Source organism: Pongo abelii, chromosome 13 (assembly GCF_028885655.2).
Source record: "Pongo abelii isolate AG06213 chromosome 13, NHGRI_mPonAbe1-v2.0_pri, whole genome shotgun sequence".
In the NCBI taxonomy this organism is placed as follows: Eukaryota; Metazoa; Chordata; class Mammalia; order Primates; family Hominidae; genus Pongo; species Pongo abelii.
Genome location: NC_071998.2, coordinates 127,740,423 through 127,754,804, shown reverse-complemented (window position 1 = coordinate 127,754,804; position 14,382 = coordinate 127,740,423). Strand labels below are relative to the sequence as shown.

General features: G+C 63.8%; 2 protein-coding genes across 6 annotated transcripts; both read left to right on the top strand.

Moving 5' to 3' along the window:
- The first annotated feature begins 52 nt into the window (after positions 1–52).
- Positions 53–11,728, top strand: CARD9 (caspase recruitment domain family member 9). 5 transcript variants are annotated; one of them, XM_063714579.1, is made up of 13 exons: positions 53–2,572; positions 3,452–3,651; positions 4,060–4,197; positions 4,375–4,679; positions 4,819–4,998; positions 5,083–5,226; positions 5,646–5,771; positions 7,695–7,886; positions 8,267–8,308; positions 8,708–8,753; positions 10,472–10,548; positions 11,135–11,211; positions 11,283–11,728. In XM_063714579.1, the coding sequence occupies exons 1-13, from the start codon at positions 2,154–2,156 to the stop codon at positions 11,380–11,382; spliced, it is 2,046 nt and encodes a 681-aa protein (XP_063570649.1). In that variant the 5' UTR covers positions 53–2,153; the 3' UTR covers positions 11,383–11,728. The 5 variants fall into 5 exon arrangements, with proteins under 5 accessions (XP_063570649.1, XP_054377192.1, XP_063570651.1 ...); XM_054521217.2 differs by having other exon boundaries at positions 53–2,881; XM_063714580.1 differs by lacking the exon at positions 53–2,572 and adding an exon at positions 2,890–3,045.
- Positions 11,729–11,899: 171 nt separating this feature from the next.
- DNLZ (DNL-type zinc finger) lies at positions 11,900–13,738 on the top strand. Its single transcript, XM_002820387.5, has 3 exons — positions 11,900–12,197; positions 12,556–12,695; positions 13,461–13,738. The coding sequence occupies exons 1-3, from the start codon at positions 11,970–11,972 to the stop codon at positions 13,627–13,629; spliced, it is 537 nt and encodes a 178-aa protein (XP_002820433.4). The 5' UTR covers positions 11,900–11,969; the 3' UTR covers positions 13,630–13,738.
- Positions 13,739–14,382: the final 644 nt, after the last annotated feature.

The following is a 14,382-nucleotide window of genomic DNA, read 5'->3' as shown; positions in this document are numbered from 1 at the left end:
GGGCAGTGTACAGGGACCCCCCACCTGGCTGGGGTCAGGCCTCCGCATGGTGGCTGAGCCACCCTAGCGCAGGTAGTTCGGGGACAAACTTGATGCTGGGGGCCCAGCGCTGGGGTCCTGGAGGCCTTCTGCACCCCGGCTGCCCTCCCGTCAGAGAAGCAGGCTTGCTTTCGCCCATCTCCTGGAAAGTATCTGTGGCTTTGTCCTTCAGGCTAGCCGGCACCCTCCCCAGATGGCTGCCAGCCCTCGCACTGCCCCGGCTGACCCAGGGGGTTCCCTGGAACAGATGACCTGGCTACCCAGACACGGCGGCAGCCCACCCCCCTCCCCCACTTCCACTGTTCCTTTTGTATGGGCCTTTCTTGGCATAAGACCAGCCCCCATCTTCTCCGTCTGTCCCCTTCGCTCGCCTTCCTTCGTCTCTGTGGCAGCAGCGCCCCCTTGGCTATCTGGGCTTCGCTCCTTCACTGGAGCCACTGTGGGGCCTCAGCCCTGGGCACCTGGCAGATGGGGGCGGTCCATGGCCGGCTTCGCTCCTGAGCCTGTGTTGCTGCGCCTGGTTCTCTAGTCTGGTGCCTAGTCTCCTGGGGGCCAATCTGACCTGTGGGTTATTTAGTGGTATATTATTTAATTTCCAAATATTTAGGGATTTTGCTGATATCTGTTACCTATTTTTAGCTTCCGATATGGTTAGAGAACATGGTATGTGTGTTAACTTCTAAGGACACACACCACAGGGAAGTCACTGGGGTCCTCTTTTTACAAGCTGGGGAAACAGTGGGTCATGCGGGCCTGGCGCCAGCTCTGGCCCGCTCCCTGGCAGGGCCCAGGATGGCCCCTGCCTGCACACTCACTCACGCTGATGGTGAGGGGCCCAGCAGGGGCATGGCCCCCTGGAATGTGGCATTCCCAAGAGTCCAAGAGGACCCCTAACTGTCCGCTCCTTAATGTGTGATGTCAGACGCTGTCCCCGCAGAGGCCTGAGGGCCGGAGGCTGAGAACGGTTAGGCAAGCTCCGCACCAGCTTCCTGGCCTTCCAGTCTGGTGGCCCCTTCTTGAAGCTGTAGGGTGGCAACTCGGTTCAACCAGCTTTACTGGGTGAGGCGGGGTCTGGGGGTTCCCAAGCCTGCAGGAACGAGGCTCCGGCAGTCCACATGCCAAAGTGCACAGTTCAGGGCAGACTCTGCTGCCCGTTGTCCGTGGATGGGGGCCGAGCTGTGCCCTGCTGTCACCGGCTCTTCTGAAGCTGGTTTGGGGGACCCCGGGAGTGGCCTCAGTCCTCACATGGCATCCTGGTGGAGAGCAGGGATGCCTCGTGATGGGGATAACGAGGATATTGAGCGACACTACTGGAAGGGATGTTTCTCTCTCATGTGCAGCTGGGTGGTGGCCAGTGCCATGGCCCCTGGCAGGCTGCTGTGGCCTCCTGAGCTCCATAAGGTGGGCTGCAGCCCTTCCGTGACCAAGGTGTGTGCTGGCCGTGCTGTGTGGCTGTGTGACCCCCTGCACATGCCCTGCCCCGCTGTCCCGAGATGCTGGTGAGGGCGAGGGTGTTCGCACAGAGCAGAGCATGCCCTACTGAAGAAGCCTCCAGAAGCCTGTGACCAGGTCAAAGTGGCTGGGTGCGGGCTGGCCTCGTCCAGCCCCCTGGGGGTCTCTGCTGTCTCTTCTACTTGCCAGGTGCCAGGGCTGGGCCTCTGGGGCATCCCCAGGACCCCCGGCCAGGCTGGGAGGGCCGGGAGCAGCTTTCCTCTGGAGGGCAGAGGACTTCCACTTCCGTCTGCCTCTTGGGGCCTCCTGGGCTGGGCGAATCAGAAGGCAGGTCACCAGGGACTGTCCCCCTGTGGGAGGACTGGCGGGACTGTGGAGTTAAGCAGAACCCATCAGGAAGTGCACAGGCATCCGGCGCGCTCCTCCCTCCCTGCAGCCCTGGGCAGCATCTCCTAGAGGCTCCGCGGCCCAGGCTCCTGGCGCGTCTGCCGTGCAGGTGGCTCCTGGAAGACCCTCAGGTGCGTGGGTCTGGTGCTTTTCTGAAAGGTGGCCAGGAAGGTCGGCGCTGGCCTAGTTCAGGATCCTGGCACTGATCCCCCAGAGCAGCCTGAAGCTTCCCACAGGCAGCCAGGCAGCCTCCGCCATGCGGTCTCATCCCTTTCATGGCCACTGGGCGGAGATGTGTTCATTTCAGTGGAATTACAGTGGCCGGTGGGACCCTGGATTTCAGGCTGGGGAGGCAGGGAAGGGGCCCAGTGTTCCCAGGACTGTCTACCGTGTGGCCGGTGTTTTTATTCAGCCCCTTGTCTGTCAAAACTGTCCTGAATGGGGTGATAAAGTGCAGCGGGAAGTTGAGAAATGCCTCAAAAGACCAAGCCTGGGGCAACTATGTCTCCAGGAGCAGTGACCCAGCTCCTTTGGGCTGGAAACCAGCGTTTCCCGGTGGGGCTGGAGGCTGTCTGAGGACCACGTGGCTGCTCCCAGCCTTGCCGCAGTTCCAGTCCCAGAGGGAGTGGCTTTCAGCGGCTGAGGCCTCCACCGCGCTGGCAGAAAGGGACAGCAGTGGCTGGTTCCAACATGGGTAGTTCTCTTGTTGCAGCCAGTGGGATGGGGGCCGGGCCTCATCTGGGGCAGGAGAAGAGTCCAGGGATTCACTGGTGCCCAGCACCTAAGAACCTGGAGAAAACACCGCAGCAGCACTCCTGGCCAGCCAAGGGCAACACTGACAGCCTCTCCCAGGGTTGCGGGGCCGGCAGGGGGTGACAGAGACACGCTCCTGTGGGCAGCTCTTCCCGGCCAGTGCAGCGACCCCGCAGCTGCGGCAGGGCTGGGTGGCCACTCTTGCATCATCAGCAGCCGGCTGTGGAGGAGGGAGAGCACAGCCCGGGATGTGAGCAGGCGTCGGTCAGGGGAATGAGGAAGTCCCACAAGAACCGGTTCCCCCAGCTGCTGTGCTGGTGGGAGGGTCACTGGCCAACCTGCTCTCACCCAGCTTGGGCTGGCCATAGTGCCAGGCAGTTGCCCTCAGCTCCTCCGCCCATTCCAGCCATGGAGGTGGCTGCCCTTGCAGGCTCCAGGGTGTGGTGGGAGTGTCCAGGAGGCAGAGGCCAGAGGGGGTCATGCTGTGGGGGGAGTTCCTCTCTCAGACCCCATCTGTGCCTCTCCCGCTGCATATCTGGGTGACATGGGTGCCAACAGGCAGGAGGAAGGGCTGGGAAAGGCTGTGGAGGGGCCCTCGGCTGGTCTGGTAGGGAGTGGGTCACTGTGTCTCTGCTGCCTCCCTGAGGGATCCAGCGTGGGGATGGGACATGGAGCTGGGCACCTCTCCTGGATGCCCCTGGGCTGATCCCCCTCGACGCCCTGACAAGAGCCCTGGCCCAGCGTCTGAGAAGGAGCAGGAGCCGGGCCCGGGTGGGGGCAGGAGCCGGCGTCACTCTCAGCACTGCCCCACACTCCCCAGCCTGCCTGCTGAGGCCATGTCGGACTACGAGAACGATGACGAGTGCTGGAGCATCCTGGAGGGCTTCCGGGTGACGCTTACCTCGGTCATCGACCCCTCGCGCATCACGCCCTACCTGCGGCAGTGCAAGGTCCTGAACCCTGATGATGAGGAGCAGGTGCTCAGTGACCCCAACCTGGTCATCCGCAAACGGAAAGTGGGTCAGTGTTGCCCCGTGGGCCCCAGGCCCCAAACCCAACCACGGAGTCAGCTCGGAGGTGGCTGCACGCTCTGCCACCCTGCCCCTCAACCCCAGGAGAGCCCCGCCTGGCTTTGCCCCTGGCCTCCGACTGAGGCCCAACCTCAACCCTGACATGTGGCCGCCCGGTCCCCCAGCCTCTCCTGCCAGTTCGGTGCTGCCAAGAGGGGCAGCGGGGGCTCCTGAGACGGCCAAGGGGCGGGTGGGCAGCACTTGGTCCCCAGCCTAGTACCAAGACCCGCAGGGTACCTCATCCAAGACCCAGACCACAGCACACCTCATCTGCATCCCAGCCTCCACCTGTCCCTGCCCCTGGGCCCACCCACCCCAGCCCTCTGCCTCGCCTGTGCCCCGCCTCTCTGGCCCGCAGGGGTGCTCCTGGACATCCTGCAGCGGACCGGCCACAAGGGCTACGTGGCCTTCCTCGAGAGCCTGGAGCTCTACTACCCGCAGCTGTACAAGAAAGTCACGGGCAAGGAGCCAGCCCGCGTCTTCTCCATGATCATCGGTGAGTGACGGGGGAGGCGGGGCTGACGGGGAGGCAGTGGCGGGGGGCAGGCAGTGGTGCTGGGTCCTCTGCCTGGCCCCCATCCCTAGGAGCCCTGAGCTCCTGCCACAGCGCAGGACATGATGGAGCTGGGCCACCGGGGAACACGGCACCGTCAGACACTGGCCTGGCCCACAGACGCGTCCGGGGAGTCAGGCCTGACTCAGCTGCTGATGACTGAGGTCATGAAGCTGCAGAAGAAGGTGCACGACCTGACGGCGCTGCTGAGCTCCAAGGATGACTTCATCAAGGAGCTGCGGGTGAAGGACAGCCTGCTGCGCAAGCACCAGGAGCGCGTGCAGAGGCTCAAGGAGGAGTGCGAGGCTGGCAGCCGCGAGCTCAAGCGCTGCAAGGAGGAGAACTACGACCTGGCCATGCGCCTGGCGCACCAGAGTGAGGAGAAAGGCGCCGCACTCATGCGGAACCGCGACCTGCAGCTGGAGGTGTGCCCGCTGCCCCCGGGGAACCAGGCCCCCCTCGCCTGGCCTGGCGGGGTCTGCAGGCCGGGGTGGTCGGGGGTGGCCCCATGGGTCTGCGGTCACCGCCTGGAGGGGACAGCCAGGCCCACCATACCTTCTGCAGATTGACCGACTCAAGCACAGCCTCATGAAGGCAGAGGACGACTGCAAGGTGGAGCGCAAGCACACGCTGAAGCTCAGGCACGCCATGGAGCAGCAGCCCAGCCAGGAGCTGCTGTGGGAGCTGCAGCGGGAGAAGGCTCTGCTCCAGGCCCGGGTGCAGGAGCTGGAGGCCTCCGTCCAGGTGGGGCCGCAGGCAGGGCAGGTGCAGCCCAGGCAGGGCAGTGGGGGCCTTCCCAGACAGGCCATTGCCTTTTGCTCCCTTCAGGAGAGGAAGCTGGACAGGAGCAGCCCCTACATCCAGGTACTGGAGGAGGACTGGCGGCAGGCGCTGCGGGACCACCAGGAGCAGGCCAACACCATCTTTTCCCTGCGCAAGGACCTCCGCCAGGGCGAGGCCCGACGCCTCCGGGTAGGAGAGCAGGCGGGGAGACACGGCCCCTGGGGGCCAAGCCAGGCTGGGCAGGCTGAGCTCCACCCACTCCGTGCCTGGAAGGTGGGGTGTGGAGACCCCAGTGCAGCGTCTTCACTCATCCACTCCTGGAGGCACAGTGTACGGTGCCCTCTCCTTGCGCGCCTGCCCCCCATGGCAAAGGCCAACCTCTGGGCTTACGGTGCCTGAGGCACAGCAGTGTCTGAGGCCTGCGGGAGGGCCCTGTCCTGCTGTGGTCTGGAAGTGCAGGGCTGGTAGGGGCCTGGGGGCTCCTATGGCCTCCCCCAACATCCCAACTGGCCTGACCACATGCTCCTGAGCCCCTGCCCGGAGTACACCCCAAGGGCCAGAATGGGGGGCCTCAGGCCTGTGGGGGCTGAGCTGGCCGCCCCCTGCAGTGCATGGAGGAGAAGGAGATGTTCGAGCTGCAGTGCCTGGCCCTGCGTAAGGACTCCAAGATGTACAAGGACCGCATCGAGGCCATCCTGCTGCAGATGGAGGAGGTCGCCATTGAGCGGGACCAGGTGCGCACTCACAGGGGTGGGACAAAGCACCCCACTCGCGGGTGGGTGCACCAGGGCCACAGCCCTTGAGGGCAGTTGTCAGACGGTTTTTAATCTTTGTTATGTGTTTTTGAGATGGGGTCTTGCTATGTTACCCAGGGTGGCCTCAAACTACTGGCCTCAAGCAATCCTCCGGCCTCAGTCTCCCAAAGTGCTGGGATTGCAGGCTGAGCTGCCACACCTGGCCTGTTTTTTAAATGACAGAAGTAATACTTAACACTAAAAAAAAGTAAACGATGAAGTCAATACTTCCCCACCCCAGCCTACTCTCAGGGAAAACCGTGTTCAACCTTCCCACTCCACCTTACAGACTTATCTGTCATCTATCCCTCTATCCATCTATCTATCATCTATCACCTATCTATGTATATATATTTTTGGTTTTGTTTTACAAAAATGGACACATTCCGTCTTGTTTTACCAGTAGCTTTTTTTAATCTTAAAAAAAGCTTGGCTGGACGTGGTGGCTCTCGCCTGTAATCCCAGCACTTTGGGAGGCTGAGGCAGGCGAATCACTTGAGCCCAGGAGTTCCAGAGCAGCCTGGGCAACATGATGAGATCCCGGCTCTACAAAAAATACAAAAATTGGCCTGGTGCGGTGGCTCACACCTATAATCCCAGCACTCTAGGATGGCGAGGCAGGCGGATCACTTGAGGTCAGGAGTTCGAGACCAGCCTGGCCAATATGGGGAAACCCCGTCTCTACTAAAAATACAAAAATTAGCCGGGCGTGGTGGCAGGTGCCTGTAATCCCAGCTACTCAGGAGGCTGAGGCAGGAGGATCGCTTGAACCCAGGAGGCAGAGGTTGCAGTGAGCTGAGATCACGCTACTGTACTCCAGCCTGGGTGACAGAGTGAGACTCCATCTCAAAAAAAAAAAAAAAAAAAATTAACTGGTCATGGTGGCGCACGCCTGTGGTCCCAGCTATTTAGGAGGCTAAGGCTGCAGCAAGTCACCATTGCGCCATTGCACTCCAGCCTGGGCCACGGGAGTGAGGCCTGCAAGGCCTCGAGCGCTGCGTGCTGTGAGCCGGATGGAGCGTCGCGGGGCAGGGCTGTGTCTGCTTCCCATGCCCCGTCCTGAGTCCCATCCTGGAGGTTGTTTCCAATGGACACCATTGCTGCTTCGGCGAAATGCTGGATGGCAGTTTGTCCACATCAGGAGCCTTAAAACGAGACCCCTGGGGCCATAAAGGAAGCCCCGGCCCCCATGAGAGCAGCCCAGGCTCAAAGCTCCTGTCGTGGCCCCACCTCAGCCTCACTCGCGTCTGGCCCACCCCAAGGCAGGGGAAAAAGGGCAGATCCAGCTGTGCCCCCATGGGGGTTGGTGTGGCTCCCAGGGCGGGGGCTCCCACGGGACTGCGCGGGAGCGCGTTGGCCAGAGATTAGGGAAGCTGCCAGCTGTTGCTCCAGTCCGGGCGGAAGGGGTTAGGTGAGGGCCTCCCAGCCTCGGCTGCCAGGGTGGTCAAGCTGTCATGTTTGCACATTCGCTCCTGCACCTCAGTGTCCGCAGTGAGGACAAGGGTGGAAAAGAGTGCTGCACTCATGAAGGAGTCTTGGCTATGGACAGTCAGGGTCTCCATATCAAGTCGCATCCAAAATTTATCAAATGTGCATGTGTGAGGGTACATAGCACATGCTGTGTCCACCAGGGGTACAGGCTTGGGAGGAGACAGAAGGGCAGCGGGGACAACTGTCACATTTACAATCCCCCAAATGCTGACTTCACGTCCGCAGAGCACACAAAGGGAGGGGCTGTGACCAGCCTCTGCGCCCAGCTGCTTGACGTCCTCCGGGGCCTCTGCTCGGAGTTGGGCGGCCGAGCCGAGGGCCCAGGGCGAGCTTGGGGGCCTCACTGAGGGTCGGCCTTGCGCTGTCCGTCAGGCCATCGCCACACGGGAGGAGCTGCACGCGCAGCACGCCCGGGGCCTGCAGGAGAAGGACGCGCTGCGCAAGCAGGTGCGGGAGCTGGGTGAGAAGGCGGATGAGCTGCAGCTGCAGGTGTTCCAGTGTGAGGCGCAGCTACTGGCCGTGGAGGGCAGGCTCAGGCGGCAGCAGCTGGAGACGCTCGTCCTGGTGGGCCTGGGGCCTGGGGCAGGAGGGGGAGCCAGCGGGTGGGGTGCAGGGCCAGGGCAGCATGGAGCCTCAGCCCCTGGCCTTCCTAACCCAACCCTCCTCTGTGACAAGCCCCAACCTAACTAAACCCCTCCTCGCAGTGGGGTGAGGGCACACGAGCAGCTCAGGGTCCCAGCAGGAAGTGGGGCTGCAGGGCTGGGGTGGGTCCTGGGCCTGGCCATCAGGCGGCCTAGCAGGTTGTTCAGGGCATGGAGGGGGCCTGGCGTGGCTGAGGGCATGCCCAGGGCTCCCTGGAAGATCCTGCTCTGTGCCCTGCCCACCCTGTGCCTGGGGAGCCCTCTGCCCCCACAGCCCACCCACCCCATTTTCTATGACCACAGAGCTCCGACCTGGAGGATGGCTCACCCAGGAGCTCCCAGGAGGTGAGTGAGACCCCAGCCAGCACGAGGCTGGCCTTCCTTCACCTGGGGTCCTGGCTGAGCCGCCACCAGGCACAGCCCCACACTGCCCGTCACGTGGCCCTGCTCGGTGGGCTGGGCTGGGTGGAGGAAGAGCAGGTGGCCAAATGCCAAGGCCTTTGATGGCTCAAGGGGTAAGGTAAGGCACGGACAGTGCCTAACTCCTAGCATCCTCATGGCGGGACCCTCCTGGCTGGGCTCCCTGCGTCTGTCTGCTGGGCACCTGAGTCTCTGAGAAGCTCTGTGCAGGGGGTGACGGCAATGGCTGCACCCAGCTGAGGGCCAAGGGTTGGGGGGGGCAGTGTGGCCGGGTCCAGTCCTTGGCGGAGTGGCCTAATGGGACATCTTGCCTCTCTTTGGAAGCTCTCACTCCCCCAGGACCTGGAGGACACCCAGCTCTCAGACAAAGGTGAGGTGGGGACAGCAGTGCACCCAGAGGCCTCCCGGCGGCCCCAAGAGAGGCCCATCTTCAGCACAGGCAGCCTGTGCCGCAATGCCTGTGTCAACCCCCACAACCCCGACTCCACAGACAGGGAAACTGGGGCTGGGGATAAGTATAATGGTCAAGGTCACCCAGAGAACAAACTACAGAGCCCAGCTGGAACCCGGGGCCCCAGCTAGTGGGACAAGTGTCCCCTGGGGTGGAGAGTGTGGGGGTCTGGGCAGCCCCCATGGGGTGCAGAGGTGAGCAGGCCCACCGTCCCGAGAGCGTGGGGCCCCTCTGGGCAGTCCCCACGGGGTGCAGAGGTGAGCAGGCCCACCGTCCCGAGAGCGTGGGGCCCCTCTGGGCAGTCCCCACGGGGTGCAGAGGTGAGCAGGCCCACCGTCCCGAGAGTGTGGGGCCCCTCTGGGCAGCCCCCACGGGGTGCACAGGTGAGCAGGCCCACTGTCCCAGCTGCTCCAAGCTTCCTCCTGGGCAGAGGGAGGTGGTAACGAGCAAACACCCAGGTGCACGAAGCTAGAAAGTGGGGCGAGACGGGGCCCCACGTGGCTTGAGGGACAGGGCCAAATGCAGGGGTGGCCAAGGGCCTGCTGTGTCCCGGTGCAGTGGGGGTAAGGCAGTGGCAGGGGCTTCTAGCGGGCAGGGCAGGCCCCCTCTGCCTGTCTGGGGAAGGACTGGGTGGCTGGCTGGGAGCAGCCCCCGAGTGCCCAGGAGCGGGCAATGGTGATGGGGTAGGTGTTTGCTCTGAAGGTGGTGTCAGGTAGGGGTTGGGGAGGGCCCAGCAGAGGGGTCCTGGGAGGCTGCATCAGAGTTGGACGAGCTTCCTGAGTACTAGGCGTGGCCTCCAAGCAGAGGCGGAAGGGGAAGGAGGAGCCGCAGATGGGGAAGTGAAGACCAGCGCCTTTGGCTGCAGCCCAGAACACTTGAACATGGGGATGCCAAGCCCCCATGTAGGCACAGAGGCAAGCAGGACCCAGGAGTCCAGCTCAGGCACTGCCCCCATCCCCTGGGTGGCTGTGGCAGGAGCAGGGGCAGGTGTGAAGGTTGGAGGGTGAGCAGGGGAGGGGCTGGCTCTAAGAAGGGGCTGCCAATGGCCAGGACAGCCCTGGCCTGGCCGTCCCCGCAGTGGGGCTGAGACTGGACGTGCATGGTTTCTTCCCAAGGGTCCTGATCCCTGGTCTGCCCAGGTCCTGGCGGTTTCTGAGGGGGTCCAGCCGCCTGAAGGTTCTCTCCCAATTGCTGCAGTACCCCTGCCCCCACATCAGGAGGACCCAGACAACCACTGTAGCTGTCCCCAACTCTCTCCCCAGGGCCGCGATGCCCACAGATGCTTTGGAGTGATGGGGGACGGTGCTGCTCAGGCCCAGGGTTTAAGCTCCCCTGAGGTCTGGGAGGCCTTCCTGCCTGGCGGGCAGCCAGCTCGGGGGAGGGATGGTCCCTGGCAGGAGCATTGGGCCTGGGCTGGCATCTGGCGGCCTCCTGGAGCAATGAACAGGCAAGCGAGGCCATAAGGCCTCAGTCTCATCTACAGAAGGCAGAGTCTACACTGGACCCATGTGGGGATCCCACCAGGCCTTGGAAGACAGCCCCACACGGTGTCCGCAATGCCGGGGAGGGGTGGGGCAGCCGTGCTGTAGGTGGCCCCGCAGGTGGGCAGGTCCCACAGGTACGACTCTCCTTTCCAGGCTGCCTTGCCGGCGGGGGGAGCCCGAAACAGCCCTTGACAGCTCTGCACCAGGAGCAGGTTTTGCGGACCCCCCACGTAAGGCTTTCCTGGGGTGGGGTCCTCCCAGCCGTGGGCCTCAGGGTGACCGATCACAGGGAGGGTGGCTCCTCGCCCTGGGCACCCCCTGCGGCGGCCCCGACGACAGCCGAGGGGTGACCACAAGGTCTCTGCCCTCAGTGCTCGGGGTGCGGTGTCTGGGCTGCGAAGTGGATCCCCCTCCTTTCTTGGGCACTGCAGCAGCTTGGGGGGGGCTTTTTGGAAGTGGACGTGCCTGGTCCTGGTTTCCTGAGAGGGCCTTTACAGTGGATGAGGAGGTGAACACAGGAGTCCTGAGCAAGGACTACCTCGGGCTTTGTTGTAGAAACAATGGCCTGGAGCCCAGGCCGGAGCGGTGGCTTGGCCTCCTGGGTGTGTCTTGGCATCTGATATGCAGGCTACCCACACCGGCTCACCTCCAGGGGTACAGGCAGGTCCCACAGGGCGAGCTTGGCGCTGAGCTGAGGCTGTCTGGGCTCCTCGCCTCCTTACCAGTCTGCAGTTACAGGGGCCAGTGGGGGGCGCGTGAGAAGGGCGGGTTCCCTCAGGGGAGCCGGCCGGAGCCTGAGCCTTCCCCCTTCTCCAGGACGCAGGCCTGAGCAGCGGGGAGCCGCCCGAGAAGGAGCGGCGGCGCCTCAAAGAGAGTTTTGAGAACTACCGCAGGTAGGCGGGCGGCCCCCAGCCTTCTCCAAAACGGAGCCCGGTCTGCGCCTGAGACACCTGTGTCTTCGCAGGAAGCGAGCTCTCAGGAAGATGCAGAAAGGATGGCGGCAGGGGGAGGAAGACCGGGAGAACACCACGGGCAGCGACAACACCGACACTGAGGGCTCCTAGCCACAGCAGCGCAGGCCCCGACCAGGGCACACCCACCGGCCCGGCCTCCTGCCACCCGGGGGTGCCGACGCCCTGGGGCGCAGACTTCCCCGAGCCGTCGCTCACTTAGCCTGGAACGAGGAATCTGGTGCCCTGAAAGGCCCAGCCGGACCGCCGGGCGTTGGGGCTTTTAAGCGGCACTCAGCTTGCGGAGGCCATGCGGGTGCTCGCCACCCCCATGCACACGCCATCTGTGTAACTTCAGGGTCTGTTCTGTTTCACTATGTAACACACAGTACATGCATGCATTGTAGAAGTGTCAAAAAACATAGCTGCGTAAATAAATAAACAGCACGGGTGACCCGCATTCCCGCTCGGACACTCGCGCGCAGCCCCGCGGCCGTCCCTCCTCGCTGCGGCCCGCGGTGTCCTGGGAGTGCAAGCTGCACGTGGACGCAGGGCCCCATCAGGCCGCCAGGGGGCGGCAGAGCGCAGCGCGCCCCCGGCCCGGACGACGGAAGCCCAAGAACGCCGCTTCCGCCCGGTGCCCACTTCCAAGATGGCGGCGGGGCGGGGCCAGAGCAGGGCGGACGGAGCCGGCGAGCGGGATGCTGCGGGCTGCGCTGGGCGGCGCGCCGAGGTTGCTGAGCCGCGTGCAGCCCCGGGGGCCCTGCCTGAGGCGGCTGTGGGGCCGCGGGGCCCGTCCAGAGGTCGCAGGGAGGCGGCGGGCCTGGGCCTGGGGCTGGCGGCGCTCAAGCTCCGAGCAGGGGCCGGGGCCCGCGGCGGCTCTGGGGCGCGTGGAGGCGGCGTACTACCAGCTCGTCTACACCTGCAAGGTAGGCGCGCGGCGGGACGGAACCGGGGACAGACCCGCATCTGACGCTACACGGCTTGCGGGGACAAGCTGCCCGCCGGGGAGCCGGGAGGGGGCGTGGTCAAGTCACAGGAAGGAGTGGAGCCACCCCTTGGGGCTTCTGGGAGGGAGCGGAAGCAGACCATGAGGAGGGGTGGAACCGTCCCTGGGGCGGGGCCTTCCTGGGAGAGGGCGAGATTCAGGGTGGGTGGAGCTATCCCTCGGGGGCGGGGCCTTCCCTGGAGAGGGTGAGGTGGGTGGAGCTACCCCTAGAGGGGCGGGTCTTCCCGGGAGGGGCGTGGCGGCCCTCACAGCCTCACCAGCTACCCTGTCCCAGCCAGGTCTGCGGGACTAGGTCCTCCAAGCGCATCTCCAAGCTGGCCTATCACCAAGGCGTGGTCATTGTGACCTGCCCCGGCTGCCAGAACCACCATATCATCGCGGACAACCTGGGCTGGTTCTCGGACCTGAATGGGAAGAGGTGAGGCCTGTACCCCAGGGCTGGGCCAGGAGTTCACCCAGAAGTACCCTGGTCTCCCCAGGGGAACCTTGCCCTAGTGTTGAGGTTTATAGATTTCACTTGGGCAATCCAGCCACCTTATCAATACAAGACACACAGTTAAATGAGAATTTCCTATAAACTCCAGATAGCTTTTGAGTTTAAGTATGCCCCAAGTAAGGGGTGCGTTTTTATTTGCTAAATCTTGCTAGTCCTGTGGCCCTACCTCCCTGCCTCTGCCTGCCCTCTGCCCTCACTGCCAGCCTTGGGGTGGCTGGCCCACAACAAGGCTTGGGATGTGGACCAGGAGGTGTGGCCTGGGCCCTGGCTGCTGGGAGAGCAGTGGAGGTGGTGCCAGGAGCCTGGTCCGGGCCTTGCCTGGCCAGGAGGTCCTGGGCAGGACAGTAACAGCGACAGCAGGTCTGAGACCAGCATGCCGGGCGCTTGGTGGTATCTGGCCCTTGGAGCTGGAACTGTCCTCCCATCAGACCCGGGGCTGCAGACTCTTCCCTCTAGTGCATAGGGGGCAGGAGCAGGACTGGGTTCCTGAGGCGGCACATACTGGCAGAGACACAGGGCTGGTGAGGGCACACAGGCCAGCGTCTGAAGTGCCCGTGTGGCCTGATGCCACAGGAGTGCTGGGCCTGGTGCTTGCAGCTCTGGCCTGGCCATGGGGCGCCCTAAGGTGACTGAAGTGCAGGGCGGGTGGGGGGCCCTGAAGAGCCATGTTGCCTCCCTGCCTCCCAGAAATATCGAAGAGATCCTGGCGGCCAGAGGCGAGCAGGTGCACCGCGTGGCGGGCGAGGGGGCCCTGGAACTGGTTCTGGAGGCTACAAGGGCCCCCACATCCACTGCAGCTCCGGAAGCGGGTGAGGATGAGGGTCCCCCCAGCCCTGGCAAGATGGAGCCGAGCTGACCCCTGCGCTCCCCGGCACTGTGGGACTTCTGCCTTCCAGAAGGATGCTTTGGCCCTGGGCCTCTCTGGACATGGTCTGTTTTCTATCAATAAACAGACATTACTTCCAGATGCTGGGGCCTGTCGCCCTGGTGGCCTGTCGCCCTGGTGGCCTTTCTTTTTTGGAGTTAGAACGACGGCTCTGAATCCCTGGTGCTGCTGGGTGGGACACTGGAGCCGCAGGACCTCTCGCCTCACCACAGTTTCTCCTACGTGGAGTCACCTAGGACTTGCCCACAGGGGCCACGGTCGCGTGGAAAGGGGGCTGGATGTGGAGTCAGAGCCCTTCCTGGCTGTCGCTGCGTGACTTTGAGCAGCTCACCACCCCTGTGAGCCTCAAGCCTTCCTCTGCAAGCCCCTTGCCGTCCCCCTGGCCAGCTCTGGCGGCCTCCCTTCCGTGAGCCAGTGCAGACCTGAGCCCTGGCCCTCGGCCACCGGCTGTCGGCGAAACAGTGAGCAAACCAGGCTGCTTGCTGGCCCAGGCGGGACGAGCAGCTATGGTGTGGCCGTGTGTTAGGAGCTCCAGGCCCCTCCTGGGGGAGCCACCTTGGCCTCCTTCCCTCGGTGGACAGCGCTCTGGACGCCCCCAGGGCCCTTTGAGGTGTGTGGGGTTTGTCTCCCAGCCTTGTTTGTGCGCAGGATGTTCCTGTGTTTATGAAAGCGAGCAAACACAGGAGCCTGTTTATTTGCAGAAGTGTTCTGGGCAGCGTGACC

Bases quoted from the DNA above. Each gene is read 5' to 3' on its own strand.
- DNLZ (XM_002820387.5), top strand. From the start codon at position 11,970: ATGCTGCGGGCTGCGCTGGGCGGCGCGCCGAGGTTGCTGAGCCGCGTG. The intron at 12,198-12,555 runs GTAGGCGCGCGG...TGTCCCAGCCAG, and splicing joins AGCTCGTCTACACCTGCAAG to GTCTGCGGGACTAGGTCCTC. The intron at 12,696-13,460 runs GTGAGGCCTGTA...CCTGCCTCCCAG, and splicing joins TCGGACCTGAATGGGAAGAG to AAATATCGAAGAGATCCTGG.
- CARD9 (XM_063714579.1), top strand. From the start codon at position 2,154: ATGGCCACTGGGCGGAGATGTGTTCATTTCAGTGGAATTACAGTGGCC. The intron at 2,573-3,451 runs GTAGTTCTCTTG...CACACTCCCCAG, and splicing joins AGTGGCTGGTTCCAACATGG to CCTGCCTGCTGAGGCCATGT. The intron at 3,652-4,059 runs GTCAGTGTTGCC...TCTGGCCCGCAG, and splicing joins CATCCGCAAACGGAAAGTGG to GGGTGCTCCTGGACATCCTG.